The sequence below is a fragment of the Apium graveolens genome, chromosome 9, assembly GCF_009905375.1.
Source record: "Apium graveolens cultivar Ventura chromosome 9, ASM990537v1, whole genome shotgun sequence".
Classification (NCBI taxonomy): domain Eukaryota; kingdom Viridiplantae; phylum Streptophyta; class Magnoliopsida; order Apiales; family Apiaceae; genus Apium; species Apium graveolens.
In genome coordinates this window covers 273,565,674-273,580,313 of record NC_133655.1, presented here as the reverse complement: position 1 = coordinate 273,580,313, position 14,640 = coordinate 273,565,674, and the positions used below count along the sequence as shown (strand labels likewise).

Genomic DNA, 14,640 nt, shown 5'->3' with positions numbered 1-14,640 from the left:
TAATTTTCCAAATTTTTATTGCTAAAATAAAAAAATTCTACAATTTAATGTAATATGGACAATTTTCTACGGTTAGATGTAACAATGTAAAAAAAACATCGAATACAATAAAAAACTTGAAGTCTGAGTCTTATGCTAAAAGTATCTCATAGTTTTCGTCCATGTCCGGTGTCATTAATTTATCTTGTCTAGGTTTGATTATGCTGTAGCCTATAATGTCATATCTTGCTTAATTTATCTCGGCATGTATTTGAGTTTTGAATCTTCTATAATAGTTTCTTTTGTTATCGTTTGGATTAATATATTTTGGGCATTAAAAAAATCATTTCCTCCAATAGGAATTTAAAATGATTTTTAATATTTTTAACTTTTTCTTATTAAAATAAATATTTTTTGATTCAAAAAATATATTTATAACTTTTACTTATTAATAAAGATTTTCACGCAAATTCGGTATTTCTACAACATTGGCCAAGTTATCATTACAATTTCCCTGAGGAAGTCTCCAGATATTAAAATATAAAACAAAATTCCTTCCCATTAATTTTTGTAGTTAAATACTGAAAGAGATATAATGACGTATTTATAAGTAATTTATCTAACTATCAGTATCACACTCAGTTACAATAGAATTTTGATAAACAAATATTCAATAAACAAATAATCTTGTCAAATAAATAATTTTTTTCGATACCAATAAAATACACACAATATATTTTAAATCTCAATAAATGAACATTCTCGTTAATTGAATAAAATTTTCCAATTCCAAATATAATCATTTCTTGAGGTTTAACTGTACTTGGCAAATCAAAAAATTAAAATACTTCTATATAGAAGTCAAAACAAACTCATATAATCAAGGTTTTGAATTGTAATCAACTTCATTAACTACCTAAACTAAAATCACGAAAAAGAACTCTAATCAAACTAATTACTCAAACTAATTAACACGAATCACGCTTCATTATCCCATTTAAATATAACTAATCACCTCTAATTATTATAACAAACCGACCCAACCAAACCGAAAAACACCTGAACCGGTTGGAAATATAAATAAGACTTTTACAACTTCTTTTATAACACAACTTATTTATGCACACATATAGATACAACTTTTGTGTCTATAGTTCCGGCGATAGTTAACTTCAAATCTGTTCAATTACGACCAAAATTAGGGTTCAGATCGTGTACTCGCCGGAGAAGATGACGCAATTGAAGCCGATATTGTCTCATCTCGACTCAATTCCGTCAACTCCGGGGAAGTTTAAGCCGGAAAAGTCGTTTTCGTACTTTTACAGGGTTCGATTACAGTCAAAGCTCACTCTTTGGTCGTTTATTTTCATTGTGGCGATTGTTTTCTTTGTTTTGATCTCGCCGGCGCCGGCACCGGAGACGACTCGTCGGAGCCTTCAAACGGCCGGAAAAAACGCCGGGTCGGGTTGGGAGAATCAGGTCCGGGTTTCGGCCCGGTCGAAAACGGGTCGGGTTGTGCTGGTGACCGGAGCGGCGGGGTTCGTCGGAACTCATGTGTCGGCGGCGTTGAAGCGGCGAGGTGATGGTGTGGTTGGGTTGGACAATTTTAATAAATATTACGAAATTGCCCTTAAGGAATCGAGGAAATTACTGTTGGAGAAAGCTGGGATTTTTGTGGTGAAAGGGGATATAAATGACGGTGGGTTGTTGCGAAAGCTTTTCGAGACGGTGTCGTTTACTCATGTGATGCATTTAGCTGCTCAAGCTGGTGTTAGGTATGCTATGAAAAACCCTAGCTCTTATATTCAAAGTAATATTGCTGGTTTTGTGAATTTATTAGAAGTTTGCAAGTCATCGAACCCTCAACCTGCGGTAATTTGGGCGTCTTCGAGTTCGGTTTACGGGTTGAACTCGAAGGTGCCTTTTTCAGAAAAAGATAGGACTGATCAACCTGCTAGTTTATATGCTGCTACTAAGAAAGCTGGTGAAGAAATTGCGCATAGTTATAATCATATTTACGGGTTGTCGTTAACGGGGTTACGGTTTTTTACTGTTTACGGGCCGTGGGGTAGACCTGATATGGCGTATTTCTTTTTTACGAAGAATATACTCAAGGGGAAGTCGATTACGATTTTTGAGGGTGTTGATCATGGGACTGTTGCGAGGGATTTTACGTATATTGATGATGTGGTGAAGGGGTGTGTGGCTGCATTGGATACAGCGAAGAAGAGTACGGGGAGTGGTGGGAAGAAGAATGGGGCGGCACAGTTTAGGATTTTTAATTTGGGGAATACGTCGCCTGTGCCTGTTAGTAAGCTTGTGAGTATATTGGAGAAGCATTTGAAGGTGAAGGCGAAGAAGAAAGTGGTGACTATGCCTAGAAATGGGGATGTGCCGTTTACGCATGCCAATATTAGTTTGGCTAGTAAGGAGCTAGGCTATAAGCCTACAACTGATCTAGAAGCTGGGTTGAAGAAGTTTGTTAAGTGGTATCTCAATTACTATGACTCCAAGAAGAAGCATGCTAGCTGGTAAATTAGATTCAAGTTTGATAATGTGGTCGATGAACATTGTGTTTCTCGTTTGTGGATGACCTATGGTTTACCAATTCAGTCTGGAGCTGTAGTATTAGATCACTGTTCATTCAGCAGTGTTTTCCGATCTCCTGGTATTAGCTTATGTGTTGTACAGTATTTTGTAGGGTATGAACTTGTACTGAACAGCGGACTTTGTTTGCTCATATCCTGGCATGAGCTTAATAAGAAAGCCCTATAACTGTCGTGAGATCTTAAAGCTTTTTAAGATGTAATTTACTTGTTGATATTAGCACTACTGAGTATTTGTCCTTTCAGTCACTGATCTTTTATTGTTTCTGTTAACGTACTCGCTACTGATAATGATATGTGCTCCTCAAATCTTCATATTGCAATTGTTTTGTTAATTATATTTTTGTGCTGATTTGCAATATCAAGTTAGTTTTGCTAGATGCAATATCTTCATGCCGATGTTTTTTTTTCATAGTTATCGATGTACTAGGTTGTGGTTGTCCACCCATGTTACTAGGCTGTGGTTCTCCACCCATTGCTTTTCTCGTAGTTTTTAAATTTGCTATTTTCGATTTGATTGTTTGCTTTGGCATCAACTTTTCGTGTTTTGCATCATGTTAGGTCCTTAAAGCACACCACACAATCATACACACATTTTCTGGTACTATGTGAACTATAAGAAGGTTTACAGTGACTCTTTTTCGTTGGTTGGTATTTTTGCTATATCTGTTCCATTTGGCAACCAGAAATTTGCTTAAATATCTTCAGCCTCATTTGCGAGTTTGGTCTTAGAAGGGGACCCCTGATATTTGGTTATTTTGTTGTAATGCTGTTATTGTCTCGAGAGAGAAAAGCGTAGTCGGCCAAGTTTGAGATTTATCTTCAGTGATAGGTATATGGCGACACATGGATAGGTGTCTCTTTGTCTGGTAGTAATTGGAGCTCAATGGGGGACAATTTTTAACAGAGATCAAGTTGCTCATGTGAGTTTTGATGTCACACCTCCCTTTTTCTTTCTGGACGGTGCCTTTGATGCTACACTCAGGTGATGTGTTTATCGCCTATTCATTTTTTTTAGAGATAATTTTCTTGAGTTATAAAATGCAGTGTTGTGCTGATAATACATGGGAGTATATTATTTCAGTGTGCCGTATGATTTATTTTTTCTTTAGGGAAAAATAGAGCTATCTTTTCTGTTTGTAGTTATAAAGAATTATATAGAAACGTTGTTTCTTGTTTGCATTGTGTAACAAGGGAGGGCAGAGGCTTTGTATGGACCAGAAAGTTTTGTAAATTTGTTTACCACTCCACTTCCCATAAGTTCCTTCGTATTGGCGTAAAATATATTACTGCACTACAGTTTTAAGCATAGGGGAGGAATCGGACTATAGTGCTAGCCTGCTAGGGGCACATTTGTGTTCGTTCAGACACCAATGTTTGTCATAGGATATAATTTTTATTAATGGGAGTAAACTTCTTTGGACATGAATGTTTTTGTAGCAGGATATAATTTGTCTATTTAGGTGACTAAGCTTACTTGGATGAGTGTCTTAATTTTCAAATTTTAGATTAGTGATGTCAGTGTGTACATATATATGTTCGAATAAGGTGATATAGTCTGCTGTACCAGGCCTCAAAGCAGATTAGTCAGAATAAGGTGATATAGGGGAGGTTTGGGGGCATTTTAAAAAATGTGACTTGGTACTTAAAGTTGAAAAGTTTGGAATTCTAACAATTTGATTACTTCCAACAAAAATGGGATACAGTACATACTTCTATAGCATCGTGTTAACAGCCAAACCCGCATAACTTGGGGAGAATGGAGACTTGCTGAGGTGCTGGGAGTTTTAAATAAGAACACCACACCAAAGGGCATACACAAGCGCTAAGGAGCTAATATAGAACTCAACTACCGATCATATGGAACATAGCATATACAAAATCTAATTAATGAAACAACTACATAGTAAATTGCTCGAAAACAAGAATTGTAGAAATTGTAGCATCCAATACACAATACCCATGCAACAAAAAAGCACAAGAGCGTACTTATATGATATATATTAAAATAAATTAAGCAGCTCCGGCGCTTTGTCAATTTTTATGCTTATACCATTGGTAGCATGTTCTCTGAAAAAAATGGTATTTTACATCAATGTGCTTTGTTCGGCTGAAACTGTACTGAATTTCATTGCAACTGTCCTAATGAGTAATGATCATAGATAAATCACTGTCTTGCGTGTTTTATTGTTATAAATTACAGTCTCCTCTCTTGGCAATGATTGATGATATCGTTTAAAATTTAAGAACAATGAATTCAAAAGATTTATTGCCAAAATATAAACTAGATTTTCTAAAAAGTCTTGGCAAAATTGTAGTATAGAAACCACATTTCTAACCTAACCGTGCTAGGTAGGGGTGAGTATTGGGTGAAATGGGCGGGTTTAGAGCTCATAACCATCCAAACCTAATTTAGCGGTTTTACATTTTACTTAACCATTACCGTAATCATAACCGTTACTGATATAACCAAACCACCCAAACTATAATGGTTCGGGTTGGGCGGTTTCCGTTTAAACCGTTAAGAAAAATATGTGCATATATTTACTAGGTAAAAAATTTAATAAGTTAATAAATTATCAACTAAACAAATTTATTATGTAATAATTTGGATCTTTTAACTTCAATATGTAACATTCAAGTGCACTTAACATAACATGGATTCAACTACTTATAAATATTAATAATTTATCTAATATATGTATCCTCAAAATATATAATTAAAATATTTTAATAGATTCGGGTGGTTTGGATATAACGGGCGGTATAAAAGACAAATCCAAACCAAACCGTTATTTTTCGGGTTTTGGAAAAATGAAACCATAACCGATCCAAACCGTTACAAACCATTAAATTTCGGTTTGGGCGGTTTGAAACGGTTGGTTTGGACGGTAATGAAATTTTTTGCTCACCCCTAGTGCTAGGGGCACATTTGTGTTCGTTCAGACACCAATGTTTGTCATAGGATATAATTTTTATTAATGGGAGTAAACTTCTTTGGACATGAATGTTTTTGTAGCAGGATATAATTTGTCTATTTAGGTGACTAAGCTTACTTGGATGAGTGTCTTAATTTTCAAATTTTAGATTAGTGATGTCAGTGTGTACATATATATGTTCGAATAAGGTGATATAGTCTGCTGTACCAGGCCTCAAAGCAGATTAGTCAGAATAAGGTGATATAGGGGAGGTTTGGGGGCATTTTAAAAAATGTGACTTGGTACTTAAAGTTGAAAAGTTTGGAATTCTAACAATTTGATTACTTCCAACAAAAATGGGATACAGTACATACTTCTATAGCATCGTGTTAACAGCCAAACCCGCATAACTTGGGGAGAATGGAGACTTGCTGAGGTGCTGGGAGTTTTAAATAAGAACACCACACCAAAGGGCATACACAAGCGCTAAGGAGCTAATATAGAACTCAACTACCGATCATATGGAACATAGCATATACAAAATCTAATTAATGAAACAACTACATAGTAAATTGCTCGAAAACAAGAATTGTAGAAATTGTAGCATCCAATACACAATACCCATGCAACAAAAAAGCACAAGAGCGTACTTATATGATATATATTAAAATAAATTAAGCAGCTCCGGCGCTTTGTCAATTTTTATGCTTATACCATTGGTAGCATGTTCTCTGAAAAAAATGGTATTTTACATCAATGTGCTTTGTTCGGCTGAAACTGTACTGAATTTCATTGCAACTGTCCTAATGAGTAATGATCATAGATAAATCACTGTCTTGCGTGTTTTATTGTTATAAATTACAGTCTCCTCTCTTGGCAATGATTGATGATATCGTTTAAAATTTAAGAACAATGAATTCAAAAGATTTATTGCCAAAATATAAACTAGATTTTCTAAAAAGTCTTGGCAAAATTGTAGTATAGAAACCACATTTCTAACCTAACCGTGCTAGGTGGAAGGAATACTATTTATTTTAAAGCCTGTGACTGTGAGGAGGGTGTGTGTTTAAATTTTCACCTATACACATTTCACTGATAAATATTTTGATTATAACTTTTCTTTTTTTAATAGTTGAACACACCCGGAGTCGAAGGCTTAGAGAAACCAAGACCCTAACCAATAACTGACTTGCAATAAGCTCTTGCTTACTTATTATTACTCGGAAAGCATCATTTAAGTTGCAAAATGCTCGAACTTCAAGTAGATGCCGAAGCACATCCGAACTTGGTTCAAGGAGCCTCAGAGGATAGTAGTGGTGATAGTAGTTTCAGTAAACAAATTGACAGAATTGTGAAGTCTAATAATCCTCCTAATCGAGATTCCCACATCCAACTAATCATGATAATAACGATTCACGAGTTGAAAATGCTGATAATTCTGAGAGCCTGTTAGTTGGAAATCAGTACCCCTGATTCCTGAGAATACAGTTCTGGTAAAAACCAGCAACCCTAAAGCCTAGCCAGCTATCGCGAGTACTCAAGGCCCTTAAGATTGTTCTTTGAGAAAAGGCCAAGCTATAAGCCTGTGATGACTAGAGACTTACATGTTAGTGTTTAGTTCTTGAATTTTTTTCAATCTGCTAGTAATTGTTGTACATCAGTAGGGAATGCAAATCGCAAATCAGACATATCATTCAGATGTAAATTTCTTCACAGTGCTTGCAAAATTCCCACTTAAATGACTGAACCACTGTGAGGATCAAAAGTTTCGAGATTTTTCTAACATCTGTTCCGAGAGAATTGCAGACACTGTTCATATGGGATAATGTATTAATGTCCTTGTGTGTGCTTTTGTCCATGTATGAATCTACAATATGTTTTAGGAATCTGTTGCTACATATAGTTAGTTATCTTCTATGCATAAGAGCAAAGTGAAACTGTGAAGTTTATTACACTTAAAATTACATTAGACCACTACACTAATAGATCACTCTCCAACACTGTTCTGAGTGAACATTCATCTAACAAAGTTGTAACAAAGGTTAAAGTGATAAAGGTAGATTTGCTACCACTTTCTCCTTTTAGGTGCTTACATTTGACCTTTGCACCACATAAAAGTGTATGACCCCTCAAAAGATAAGTGTGTCTTGGTCTGTGGGGGTTCAAGAGTATTTATATTAAAGATCATCTCTTAATTTACTTGTAAAGAGAAATTGAGCCACACAATTTCAAATTTGGAAGGCAATGACACTTCATTCCTAGAGGTAATCAAAAAGAGTTTCTGCTCCAATTTGGCTCAAATCAATTATGAATCTGAGTTGTATATCACCAAGTAACATTTTAACATTAATAGCATGGTACATATATTATTCTAAAGTAGATAAACTTATATAATAGATTATTACTAGATGGATGTTGCATGCAAGTATGGAATTATAGGTATTAAAATATGAGTGAGTGTCATTTTTATTATGCAACACAAGTTCCCTATTTTCTTCATGAAGGCCAACACTAAAACATGCTTGGTGTTTTCTGCATGCACTTTCACTTTATGTATAATTGGTTTTACTTTTGTCATTTTATTACTAATGCCTCTCCTGTTAAAACTACTTTACAATCATTAAGGGGCATTGATTTAATATTGGTTTGCATACAGCTCGAAGAACTTGTGAGCTGTTAGTGGCGCTTATGCAGGTCTGTAATATATAAATCTGGACTTCAGAAAGTGACAGTTGTTGCAATCTTGAATTATATAGCTGCAGACCTTTTCTTTGTCAAGTTCTTAATTGACATGAACCTACAAAGAATTGACTTAAAGTCTGAACACTGATTTTTTGGATCTTGAAAGTTAGAAATTTTGAATCAGAAAGAGATTTATTTTAAATTTTGATGTAACCTTTCATTTAACGATAATCCCTCTTCTTTTCGTAACAAAATATCGAGAATTTAAACATAAACTACCTCCAACCAAGTTCATATCATCATTCTGATTCTATCTACACTCTGCAAATATGATATAATGAAGTTTGTAACTCTCCAGTAGTTAAGTCACTTTCACAAGCATAATAGTTATCTATAAAAAAAGGTTAGAGTTGAGCTTAGCCAACAGACCCTAAAGGGCAAGTTATAATAGTATTATAGTAAACAATGATAAACAGATAGTCATGAAAATTATTTTTCTAGATCATGGCACAGGGTACTCATATCAGGTAGATGATAAGAAGTTAATATTTGAGCTACAATTACCTATAATAAACTAGTAATATAAACTTCTGTTTAAATTAGTATAAGTGTCCGTTCGGGAAATCTTAAAATAAGTAACTTATGACTTAAAATTAATAAGTGGCTTAAAAGTGATAAGTTGATGAATACTTATAAGTTGTGTAAGTGTTTGGTTAATTTTACTTATAAGTCAAATTTTTTTTAACTTAAATGAACTAAAATAAATATTTTTTAAATATATGATTATCTTAATTCATGACTTTTAAATTAACTTAACATTTGATAACATATATTTAAAAACTAAAATTAATAAAAAGGTGAAAAGTCAAAATAAGTTGAAAAAAAATAAGTCGTTACTAACATTTTACTTATCAACTTATAAGTTGTAAATTCAACTTATAAGTTGTGTCGACAAACAGTCCCATAAAAATACTTACGGACTTATAAGCCAGAAGTAGCTTATAAGCCATGAGACAAACAAGCCAAGTATCCTGTTTTTTTTAAAAGAAATAGTAAATAATCTACTTTATATGCACCTTGGAACATTCTTTCTAGAAAATCAAGACCAAGACAGTAATCAAAGTCATTTCCAGTCCTGGAGAGAGTGGACTTCAGAGCAAACAAAAACTTTCTATTTCACATTTCACAATTTCTTCATACTTCCCCTCATCCTTCTATGACTATGTTCAATCTCCATGAAAAACCATCACAGTGTGTTTAAGAAACCAACTTAGTTTTGTCTCACTGCTTTTTTCATCATTCTATAATATGAACATCAATACCATTCCATGCATCAGTTTCATTCTTGTTCTCACACTTTCTTCCCTTACAAAACACATAAATGGCAATGCAGAAGTTAAAGCACTGATGGAGTTAAAATCATCGCTTGACCCTGATAACGAGTACTTGCAATCTTGGACAGATGAAGGTGATCCATGTAGCAATGACTCATTTGAAGGTGTGGCTTGTAATTTGCACCTTAAAGTTGCCAACATTTCACTGCAGGGAAAAGGTCTCACTGGAAGCATTTCACCGGCTGTGGCTGGACTGAAGTGCTTGTCCGGTCTCTACTTGCATTACAACTCCTTGTCTGGAGTAATACCTATTGAAATTTCTAATCTCACCGAGTTGTCTGATCTTTATCTTAATGTCAATAATCTCTCTGGAGTTATACCTCCTCAGATTGGCAACATGGCTAGCCTCCAAGGTTAGTAGTACTCCTATTCATGTGATTGTCTTTGGTTCTGGATTATGTGTTTTTTTTTTTTGTATAATTTCATGGGTTTTTACTGCACAACTATTAAGGTGGAGACCGAGGACTAAAAATTTGTGATCTGCTAAAATTTAAATGTTTAAAAATGGGAACTGACAAAATGATGTAATTTCTTGTTTCATCAGTTTTGGAGCTATGTTGTAATCATTTGAGGGGAAGCATACCAAAGGAAGTAGGGTATTTGCAGAAGCTAAATGTTCTTACATTGCAATACAATAGATTGACCGGAGAAATTCCTTCGAGCATCGGAAATATGGGAATGTTAAAAAGGCTTGATTTGAGCTTTAATCATCTATCCGGTAAAATCCCAGGTCAATTAGCCAATGCTCCCCTGTTAGAAGTTTTAGAAGTTCAAAACAATAAACTTTCTGGACTCATCCCTCTTGGTAAGTTGTATAAATATTGGTAATTGCACCATAATTTTATACTGGCCAAGTTTAATTTTATGTTTTTCTTTTTTGTCATCAAGGTTTGAAGAAATTTAAGGGAGGATTTCATTTTGGGAATAATTCTGGTTTGTGTGGTGTTGGTTATCCTTCAGTGAGAGCATGCAATTCTTGGGATGATCAAAATATCAACCAGATTGAACCTTTTTCACCTGCGGAGAATAGTACTGATACTAAACATGTCCCCTTAAATGCCAAGATTCATGCAGATTGCAACCAGACCAGTTGTCCACGATCATCAAAGATGCGTCGAATTGCACTTTTTGGTGGAATTGTTACAATTACCATTGTTGTAGTGGCTGTTGGCTTATTGGTATTTCGATATCGTAGGAGAAAACAGAAAATTATAATTACTTCTCACAGCATTTCTGATGATAGGTTCAGTGCTACTGATGCCAAGGATTTCTATTCAAGAAGTGCGTCTCCACTTGTAACACTAGAGTATAGTAACAAGTGGGATCCAATGGCTTGTTATCAGATTGGTAGCAGTGACTCTGATAACTTTCTGCAGAGGTTCAAGTTCAATCTAGAAGAGATCGAGTCAGCTACACAGTATTTTTCCGAGGTGAATTTGTTGGGGAAGAGCAAGTTCTCTTCTGTTTATAAAGGCATTCTGAAAGATGGATCATTTGTAGCTATCAAGAGCATTAATATAATCAGTTGTAAGTCAGAGGAAGTCGAATTCATGAACGGATTGCGTTTGCTGACGTCACTGAGACATGAAAATCTTGCTAAACTGAGAGGCTTTTGTTGCTCAATGGGCAGGGGAGAATGTTTTCTTATTCATGATTTTGCGTGTAATGGGAGTCTGTCGCGATATCTTGACATTGTAGATGGGAGCAGTAACCACATTCTTGATTGGAAAACGCGGATTTCAATCATCACTGGCATCGCCAAAGGTTAGTACCATCATTACTTCTTTTTACCTTTGTCCAGAGTAAGAAATGTGCTTATAAGACGCTAGTATAGTAACCGAATAATTAGAAACTTGCAAGCTTAATATAATGTGTTCGATCAGGTATTGGATATCTGCACAGAAGTGAAACGAATAGACCTTCTATTGTTCACCAAAACATCTCTGTTGAGAAAGTACTCATCGACCAGGAGTTTAATCCAATAATCATGGACTCGGGTCTTGTAAAGCTTCTTGCTGATGACATTGTCTTCTCAGCTCTCAAGAACAGTGCTGCGTTGGGATACATGGCACCTGAGTACATTACCACTGGTCGTTTTACAGAGAAGAGCGATGTTTATGCCTTTGGAGTAATCATACTTCAGGTCCTCTCTGGCAAAACAATACTCAGTGCTTCTGTTCGCCAGCAAGCTGAAACAGGCAACTATGATGAATTCATTGATCCGAATCTGAATGGCAATCTATCTAAACTGGAGGCAGCTAAATTGTCGAATATTGCATCAGATTGCATACAGGAAAATCCAGAATGCAGACCTACAATGAAGGCAGTGATTAGAGATCTCAGCAACCAGATATTCTAACTTCATGAAGTGCGCTGTGTCTGCAAAAGCTGCAGCTCTGTATTATAAGCGGAGACTAAATTGTTTATTCAACAGTGTACAGGCAAACAGAGAGGAAATTTGTGGCAAACGATCCACCTTCATAGTATCTTGTTATATGATAATAATTTTAGAGAAACAAAAAGCAACCCTATATTTGAAAGAAAGAAAAGCATCCCGATAAAAATATTATCACTACAAAGTAATCTTGATATCATCATGTACATTTATATATGTTCTGGTCCTGTTATATATGTAGGCTGAGTATTTTCCTCAGAGCCCTCGAATGTTGCTTCTCATTGTCTGCTTTTCAGAGCAACATCTGCAAGCAGGATTAAGGCAACATCCGCTCAAACAAAAGTGAAATCAGCAAGGAGGGGACAAACAATGCATTCAACACAGTCAATACATCCAACAAGGATGACTGGAAGGCTCAATATTGCCGCCTTACAGGCCAAGGAACAGTTGAAGTATCAGAACACTAAGAGACTGCTGTCAACCTTTCCGACAATGAGGACAATGTTGAGATGGTGAAACAAGTTTTTGTACTGATTGCCTTTTTGTTAATCACGTATGTTTTTTTTTGGTGGATTCTGCAACTTGATACTGGATCACTACCAATTAGTTATCATAGACTTAAAATTATGTTCATTGTGTGAAAAAATTCAATTAAGATGCAAAAACAGAGTCAACTTACCACTTTATATACAATAATCTTCTCAGTTTCTCTAGCTAAATCACCTTCTACAATATCCAGATTTCCTACATAGTAGTTATCATCTCTGGCCCTTTGTCACGCTCCGCATCTTCAATGAAAATCACAAGAACTATCATAAAAGAACTGCATGATTTTAACTGCATACCAAATTTTTAGGCAGATAATCGGACAAAGATAATAGCATCTAGGAGGCAGATTTAGAAACGTTGTATATCCATCCATCAAAACCAAAAAAAAAATTGATGAAATTAAACTTACCAAAAGGGCTGCCTCGTACATGTCTTTAAGCTGAAAATAACATGAAATGAAGCCTTACCAGTAAGCATATGACGAGTCAGAGAATTAGAAACACATGAACAAGATATATGCAAGTAATCTAGTTTGGCGTCCCCAACTCTTCTATAGTATGTAACGAAGCCTAACTACAATACATTCTGTTAGACAGACAAAGAAGCCATATTTGGCGTCCTAACTGCTAGTTTTAGTAAATTAACTAAAGACATTTCCGCCAAACCGTTCTATAAATACTTCCTTGCTCTATCTGCAACATATATCCTGAGTATTTGCATACACACATATAGTAAGAGAAAATGGCAAGAATTTTATACTTGGCAGTAGTGTTGGTGGCGGCGGCTTATTTGATGGCAGTGCCAGGAGAGGCGCTGAAATGTAGTGACCCTGAGATTCAGAAAACAGGAACAGACTGCAATCCTTTTACCAGAGGCGATCAAGCAGAGCCATCTAGCGAGTGCTGCAGTGCCTATAGTGCATTACGTGAACGGGCCAAGACTGTAGAGGAAAGGAGGAAATTCTGTTCTTGTGTCCATGAAGCAACATATCAAAATAGATTTATTCGTGGTGGTTCATCTAATCCTGCTACTCGTATCTCAAGAATCGATTCTCTCCCAGAAAAATGTGGATTTCCATTTCTTTTCTCTGCTGATCCTAAATTTGACTGCAATAGGTAAGCTTATCTCTATTTACTTGCCAGTTTCACTAGCTTTCCATCTCTAAGCATAGCTACATTGATGTGTATCCACAACTTTCTAACCCTTCTTGAACAATATATGCAGCATAAACTGATGCTGGTTCCTTGCACGGGAAAGCAGTTGAAGGACCGACGTTGATGATATAGCTATAAATCATTAATGTATGCAAGGCTTCATCATAAATAAAGACAATTATATGTATCAGAATGGATTTTATATCCTTATAATTCAGAATAAATTAATATAACTCCGCATATATGTAACTTGATCCACATTTATGTAGCTTATTTACAGTTTCCTATCATATCTCTGTCACTTGGTCTGCTGAAGCAAAGATGGACACAAACAAATGTAACCAGAAAATGTATTCTGCAAAAAAGCATAGCACACAACAAGTCAAAAGAAACAAAAGTTGAACAGCAAAAATATATCTAACAAACTTAACTTCATTACAGAAATATCATAACTATTATGACATTCCAAGTTTTACATACTTGGGATATAGAGAATAACAGGAGCTAGTAAGCCTGAAGTGCACTGAACTTTACTTTAGAACTTTTTACTTTCTATTGATGTTAATAAAGAATATAAATCAGAAAAAGAGAAAAGTAAAATGGGCATTGGTTCACATCCAACGATGGTTGACAAACATCTGTCTGCGGAAACGAACAATAAAACCCTAAAACCAAAATTAAGCACAAATACAGTAAGACCCCCTTCCATTCACATCAATTTTCCGTGTTAAACCTATCTGCAATTTTTTTAAGTGGATAGATGGGTTAAGTCCATCGCTTGTCAAAACCATGTAAAATATAGTAAACATAAGTAATTCACAAGGATAAAAGGACGGAAGAAAACACATGGCAGAATCAACTTTTTTGTGCATCGATTGTCAACTGCAAATTCAAACAGGCACCAAGTAATGAGCAGTAACAACTAAAACGGTCATGTAAAGCTCAAAAGTCTATTCACTTCAC

The 14,640-nt window shown here is 35.3% G+C and overlaps 2 protein-coding genes and 1 long non-coding RNA gene across 3 annotated transcripts; all 3 read left to right on the top strand.

The window, feature by feature from the left end:
- The first annotated feature begins 1,077 nt into the window (after positions 1-1,077).
- LOC141683543 (UDP-glucuronate 4-epimerase 3-like) lies at positions 1,078-2,830 on the top strand. The gene has a single exon (XM_074488282.1). It carries the CDS (start codon positions 1,210-1,212, stop codon positions 2,512-2,514), a length of 1,305 nt encoding a protein of 434 aa, XP_074344383.1. The 5' UTR covers positions 1,078-1,209; the 3' UTR covers positions 2,515-2,830.
- Positions 2,831-9,302: 6,472 nt separating this feature from the next.
- LOC141684698 (uncharacterized) lies at positions 9,303-12,666 on the top strand. Its single transcript, XM_074489781.1, has 4 exons — positions 9,303-9,932; positions 10,124-10,384; positions 10,468-11,343; positions 11,463-12,666. Exons 1-4 carry the CDS (start codon positions 9,494-9,496, stop codon positions 11,936-11,938), a joined length of 2,052 nt encoding a protein of 683 aa, XP_074345882.1. The 5' UTR covers positions 9,303-9,493; the 3' UTR covers positions 11,939-12,666.
- Positions 12,667-12,951: 285 nt separating this feature from the next.
- LOC141687004 (uncharacterized) lies at positions 12,952-13,967 on the top strand. Its single transcript, XR_012560888.1, has 2 exons — positions 12,952-13,638; positions 13,748-13,967. It is a non-coding gene; the product is annotated as an uncharacterized LOC141687004 (long non-coding RNA).
- Positions 13,968-14,640: the final 673 nt, after the last annotated feature.

What these genes read in the sequence shown, in the direction of transcription:
- LOC141683543 (XM_074488282.1), top strand. Translation starts at nt 1,210, where the DNA reads ATGACGCAATTGAAGCCGATATTGTCTCATCTCGACTCAATTCCGTCA.
- LOC141684698 (XM_074489781.1), top strand. Translation starts at nt 9,494, where the DNA reads ATGAACATCAATACCATTCCATGCATCAGTTTCATTCTTGTTCTCACA. An exon ending in CAACATGGCTAGCCTCCAAG is followed by an intron (nt 9,933 to 10,123) that starts GTTAGTAGTACT and finishes TTGTTTCATCAG; the next exon opens with TTTTGGAGCTATGTTGTAAT. An exon ending in TTCTGGACTCATCCCTCTTG is followed by an intron (nt 10,385 to 10,467) that starts GTAAGTTGTATA and finishes TTTGTCATCAAG; the next exon opens with GTTTGAAGAAATTTAAGGGA.